The sequence below is a fragment of the Leuresthes tenuis genome, unplaced genomic scaffold, assembly GCF_036924035.1.
Source record: "Leuresthes tenuis unplaced genomic scaffold, fLeuTen1.0.hap1 SCAF_8, whole genome shotgun sequence".
Lineage (NCBI taxonomy): Eukaryota > Metazoa > Chordata > Actinopteri > Atheriniformes > Atherinopsidae > Leuresthes > Leuresthes tenuis.
In genome coordinates this window covers 7114481-7120505 of record NW_027325362.1, presented here as the reverse complement: position 1 = coordinate 7120505, position 6025 = coordinate 7114481, and the positions used below count along the sequence as shown (strand labels likewise).

Genomic DNA, 6025 nt, shown 5'->3' with positions numbered 1-6025 from the left:
ATCTCCAAAATTCAATGGGACCGGTTCTGACTTGCTCTTACCATTTACGGTAACTTTTATGAGTCTGTCTGGGACCTTGGAAAGTAGTATCACAGCGTTCAAATAAAAGGGAACAATACCTGTGGGAGGAATGTTTACAGTTATGTGCAACAGAAACTAAAAGTGAATGAAACGCAAACTGCAAAATACCGGAAAATGCTTATACTTTGGTGAAATCATCACCGTGGGGCATGTATTTACATTGATTATTTTGCTAATTTGTAAATATATTTTTATATATCAGGGTACTTACCTTTTGATTAAACATTTCCATTATGTTTTCTACTCAGACAGGCAGTAATACAAATGATAATGTACTTACAATTGTATTCGCAGACTTTGGTAGTAAATTGTGGATAAAGTGGAATATCTCCATCCAAAGACAGATTACTGAGCTCTGCAATCTTTGCTGATAATTTGGTGATTTCCACGCTGTATTTCTTTATGGTGCCATCCTCAGCTACCACCTCAATGTCCACTCTGTTCAACCCATCTTTCAGTTTAATGGTGCTGGAATGGTCACCAGAGAGCTGAAACATAAAACCTAAGATTTAAACTGAGCTGAGAGAAAATGATAAAAGGAGAAAGTCACCTTACTACTTAAAGTACCCACAATAGCGTATGATGCTCCACAGTCACTGGTAAGCACGTCCAGAGTCACTTTGTTGACACTGCTCTCCACTGTCACTTTGTAGTCTGTAACTTCTGGTGAGAAGGCTGGATGGAGTTCCCCAGCAGAAACAGTGAGCTTCTCCAAATCACAGTTGTCCATGACTCAAACCTCCACTGGTTCAGAGTGTGTGCAGTCCAAATCCTGAACGCACTAAACGGCTCTCCTCATTTATCAAGCTGACGCTCCAAGTTACCATGGTTACGAAAGCACTTAGACCGCCCAAGTTACCTCAACAGATATTGTTTTTTTCCGTTTGTTTTAACGCATTTTTATGATGAACACAAACGACTCAGACTAAAAAAGAAAGACGATTTTTATTTTTCCATTATTAGTATTTTGGTTATGTATTTAGTTATCTTGAACTGGTTGTCAAAAAATACAAAAGAAGAAAAAAATCTCTCTGATTGCGTCAACAGGGCTGGGAAAACGGTTAATATAGGGCTGTGTGGTTGTTAAACAATATGCAGGACGCATATTTAGCAGTTTATTGCTACAAATATAACTAATCCTCACGATTTCAACTAAAAATATTCAAAGTAACCAACGGTTACTAGTAAACGTTAACTAGGAACTCCGCTCTTCCAAACGGCAGAGGGCAGTAAATGGCGAGAAAGCAAATTTCCTTGTTTTCCAACGTCATTTCCTGTCGGCTAAAAGCGTGCAGCGTGCTAAAAGGGTAAATATGAAATATTGGGCGTCGTAAGGTTTATTTTACATCATATATTTTTTGCTTTTAAGTAATGGAAACGTTACGCAAACATATTATTTTCATTATTAGTTTGTTTAAGTTTTCTCTTAACGGTTGTTTCTTGTTAGCTGCGCGTGGAAGCTAACAAGTAGTCACCCAGCTAGCTAACGTTGTAGCTGTGATTGGTAGAGTTATTGGTGTTTTCTGCTAAAATTATCGCGCTACAATGAACGTTTTTGACACTTGGTGACCAATTATTGTACAGGGAAATGGCAGCAGAAGGCAGCATGGACGACTACCCGCATGAGATCGACGAGCAGCTCACATCCTTCAACTCCTCGGTTACTGCTGTCAAAACCATGCTGGATAAGTTGATGTCAATGTCCAGAAATGACCTATTGCAAAGGGTACAGTGAACATTGTGACTTAATATAACTTATATTGTGACTTACTTGAACAAATTGTATTAAGATACAATAGATAGTATGCACTTACGACCCTGTGCTTTAATTGGTGACCCCCCGAATGGCAAAAACATTCAACATAGTTGTTGGGTCGGGAGTATAACAAGTGACTCTCGTCCTAAGTTAAAGGCTTTTGCTCTCAACGAGGATCTTAGTGACCTGCCAAAAACTCTGGATCACTCACGTTAACATCTGGCCTGAAATTGGCTTTCTTGATGAGTATATTTACCTAATTTCTACATCAGGAAAATTCACAAAGCAAAGCCTTAAAGCATGCAAAAGTCTGGGTGCCTGTTCACAAGTCAAAGAGGGATTTATCAGTTAAATTAAGTTTGTGAAGACATCAGTTGACATTCTGGTTATATGTGGACTGGTTTATACTAAGGTGTTGTTTATTTAAAATTTTGTAATGTAAAATTTAAGCATGAATTTCATGATGATGTAATCACAGTATAATCCACTGTGCAGCCCACGTTACATCATAAATAAAACTCTTCAAAATACAAAAGAAAACATGGGAATTAATGCTAAGAACCAAAGTACAGGATGTGTAATGGAAGGGCTATTGACCCACTGATCAAATTAGCAAGTTTCCTGAGAGCAGTAACTTTTGAAAATTAAGGGAGGTTAGTAGTTTTTACCCATAACCTTCATAGCTGTTTTGACCATATTTGCAATTTTTTTTGTGCCAGTTATATTTTGCTTTCAGCCACAGCAGTGTAAACATATTGATGTAATGTCAGCCTACTCTAAGTCAAAATTGAACATGTAAGACAGGCATACAATCCTTATTGAGAATCAGACTGATATAGTATACTAGACTCAAATATACTAGGTGATTTGATAAGGTGAACACACTTTTAGACCTATTCTGTAGCTCCTTCTTACAGCTACTTTGAAAAGGAACATTTTAGATGCAAAAGTCTTCTTAGGACCTAACAGATTACTATAATCTTATGCATATTTTGTTATACTGTAAAAATGGCATTATTGTGAAGAGTATGTGACAATGATGTGTTCTTTTTAAATGGTATTAAATTAAACTTTGTTTGTTGACAGCTGGATCCTTTGGATCAAGCCAAGCTGGATCTGATGTCTGCTTACACCCTTAATTCATTATTCTGGAGTAAGTTATGCCTTCAGTTTTTTAAATTTATTGATCAGTATTTTATTATGTTAGATATTAATTTAAAACTGGAGCACTTAAACAGTTTTGGTCATTGAATGCATCTTAAAAGACCTTTTCACACATGAGATACTTAACATTAATGACTTCATTAATATGTTAAAGTGATGCCTTCAGTTTTGGAGATATTGGTCACTTTTCCATTGATGTTCATTCAGACACTGATGGAAGGAGTCACAGAAATGTTAAGATAAAACATAGCAGTGGTAGCAGCTGGAAATATCACTTTTCTACATATGTAAGCTTTTTGAATAGACAGTGTTATGCACGTGTGGGGTTAATTTCTTTCCAGCTGCAGTGTAGTTGTTATCAACTCAAGGAAAAACATGTTTGCTTTACCCGTGGAACATTTCCCCTTCGTCACTGCTGTTTGCGAGATAAAAACCTGTTCACGCCATTTCACAAAATTCTGTACGTCCTGTGAAAGTTTCAGATTTATCTTAAAATTAAAATTTTCAGTAAAAACTTTTAGCAAACCAACCAACACAGAATGTTGTGGAAAACCATGGAAGAGGAAAGTTTACACAGCACTGTTCTTTATTTGATAACGCTGCCTGTCGGATACTTCTGAAGAGCTGATCGTACGTTAAATTAAGCCACCACTGCTCTGCAGCAGTTCATACTTGTGTTGGAAGTGATAAACATGTTATTATTAGTGGGTTACATTTCAATTCTGAGGTTGAAATTTGGGATTTTACATTCAACTGGCATGCCGGCCAAAGTTTGTTTTCCTTCTTGGAAAGTCGAAGGACCCTTACCAGCCCCCACCTCAAAGTCCAACGTGAGTGATGATGGCTGCAGCTTATTAGCACACTCAGTAGTGTCCAGCCTATCATAACTACCCTCGTCATGGGGCATACCGTAATAATGAGCAAGTCTTCCTGTTTTCTGGCTGGCAGCTAAAACATGATGAGCTCAGTGTGGCTCCATTTCCAGCTAAGAGTTCTGACGTCCAGTCAAAAATGGAAAGCCAGACTGTCATGTCAAAATGTTACAGAAAAGCAGCAGGAGGGTCATTCACAGAAGACACTGACACGTTAGGTTGCCACAAGATTAATCTAAAGCACTGAAAAGCCAGATACACTCCTCAGTTTGGTCACTTTCATTTGAACGATCAGCATAAATTACTTAATGTGTTAGACTCAATAAGAAAGCTACATGCCATTAAGAGCTTCTTTATGAGCCATCCACATGCAGTATACATTCAGACATAAGTGGAAGGTGTGGGTAGGTTTTAGTGACTATATGTATTTTTATTTTATTTTTTTAATAACAAATCTTTGAGAAAGTTGCTCTGATTGTGGGAAACAGTCAGAGCAGCAAAGTTTAGAGATGTATTTTAAAGAGCCCCAAAAAGTACTGGATCACTATTCTTGATGACATTATGTGAAGATGTAGTCTTCTGTTTATCTTTGCAGTGTACTTGGTAACAAAAGGAGTTAACCCCAGAGAACATGGAATCAAACAGGAGCTGGTATGCACTTTTGTACACTAATTCACCTTTCTGTTTCTTCACGGTCTAATTACTCTTTAACCTTTCTCTGCTCATTAGGAGCGAATACGGACTTACATGAACAGAGTGAAGGAGATTACAGACAAGAAGAAAGCTGCCCGTCTGGATAAGGGAGCCGCCTCACGCTTCGTCAGGAATGCTCTGTATGATCCAGAAGATAAAGAGTCTAGAAAAAAAGTGGTGCCCAAGCAAGCCACAGATGCAGCCTCTGACTCCCCACATCCGAAGCGTCAGAAACAGAGCTGAACTGAAGGAGGATGTGCACAGTCGGCTCCTATTACAGTAGGTTTCTCATTTAGAGGCGATAAACACTGACGTACCCGTTTGGGTTTCGAGGATAGTTTGAGTCTGTTTGATGGACCATCACAAAAGACAAGAGGCCAGAAAAATCTAAACTAAAGTCAAATGTTTACACTCTACGAAAAACTGAAAATAAATAGCATCATCCCAGTATGTGCAGAACATACTGGGATGATGCATACTGGACATCTGAAAGAGGTCATGCTCCTAATTTCACTTTTTTATAAAATCTCGTTAATTTTCAGGTGAATCACAAATAGTTTTTTGTTCTTGCTTGTTTTTTCAAACACTGCATCACATGTCAGTTGTCAGTGGTTTTTTAGGATTGTCCATTGCATAAAACTATTCGCTCAATATTGTTTTTGTTTTTTTTTTATTTATTTTATGCATAATGATGTAACTGCTCAAAACAAGCTTCCAACTGTCCCCAGTAGATCTTATATGTATAAAGAGCGAGCAAACGTGTAAGTAATGGGTTTAAAGTTGGCTGAACTTAATGTAATTGGTCCAGGTTCAAGTTCTGGTTTTGTTCCTGAATACACCAGAAGTGTTGTTTGTGTTATCAGTTTTATTTTATAGTGTTAGAATGCTATTTTCTTTTAAATATCTGCTCTGAAAAGGCCTTGAAACAAAAAAACTCTTCTGTAACCAATTTGTTTGTTTTTTTTAAATCTAAAAAGTAAGCCTGGACTTAATTCAAATGAGGTGTTGCCTTTTTTTAAAAATTTCATGGCTTTGTCATTGGAGCTAACTCGGTAAACAAAGGTTACCAGTAGCAACAGTGCAAGTTTGGGCTTGTTTTAAGTGTTACAAATAATAATTAGACAACATGATACATGTGATTTTGGCATATCAGCCGTTACTGTTGCATGAACGTATTTTCCAAACACTGATCAGACGTATCATTAAAACCACTGATGGATAAAATGTTCTGTTGGGAAAACCTGCATCCTTGCATTCATGTCAATGTTCCTTTGACACTTTCCATCTACTGTAACATTTTTTGGTTAAGGTAGATGGCGACTAGTTGTCCCCTGACCCCCTCATCAGCAGTAGGCTTAGCTTTGGAAGTGCTCCTGAGGCATCACAGTCTGATGTATTCACCTGGCCTCCAAACCATCCATCCATCCATTTTCTATACCGTCAATCCGTGGTCGGGTAG

At 37.7% G+C, this 6025-nt stretch overlaps 1 protein-coding gene across 1 annotated transcript; it reads left to right on the top strand.

Annotated features, from left to right (window-relative positions):
- The first annotated feature begins 1334 nt into the window (after positions 1-1334).
- c1d (C1D nuclear receptor corepressor) lies at positions 1335-5790 on the top strand. Its single transcript, XM_072390618.1, has 5 exons — positions 1335-1388; positions 1666-1807; positions 2924-2990; positions 4469-4524; positions 4603-5790. The coding sequence occupies exons 2-5, from the start codon at positions 1670-1672 to the stop codon at positions 4807-4809; spliced, it is 468 nt and encodes a 155-aa protein (XP_072246719.1). The 5' UTR covers positions 1335-1388; positions 1666-1669; the 3' UTR covers positions 4810-5790.
- Positions 5791-6025: the final 235 nt, after the last annotated feature.

What these genes read in the sequence shown, in the direction of transcription:
- c1d (XM_072390618.1), top strand. Translation starts at nt 1,670, where the DNA reads ATGGCAGCAGAAGGCAGCATGGACGACTACCCGCATGAGATCGACGAG. An exon ending in CCTTAATTCATTATTCTGGA is followed by an intron (nt 2,991 to 4,468) that starts GTAAGTTATGCC and finishes TTATCTTTGCAG; the next exon opens with TGTACTTGGTAACAAAAGGA. An exon ending in ATGGAATCAAACAGGAGCTG is followed by an intron (nt 4,525 to 4,602) that starts GTATGCACTTTT and finishes TCTGCTCATTAG; the next exon opens with GAGCGAATACGGACTTACAT.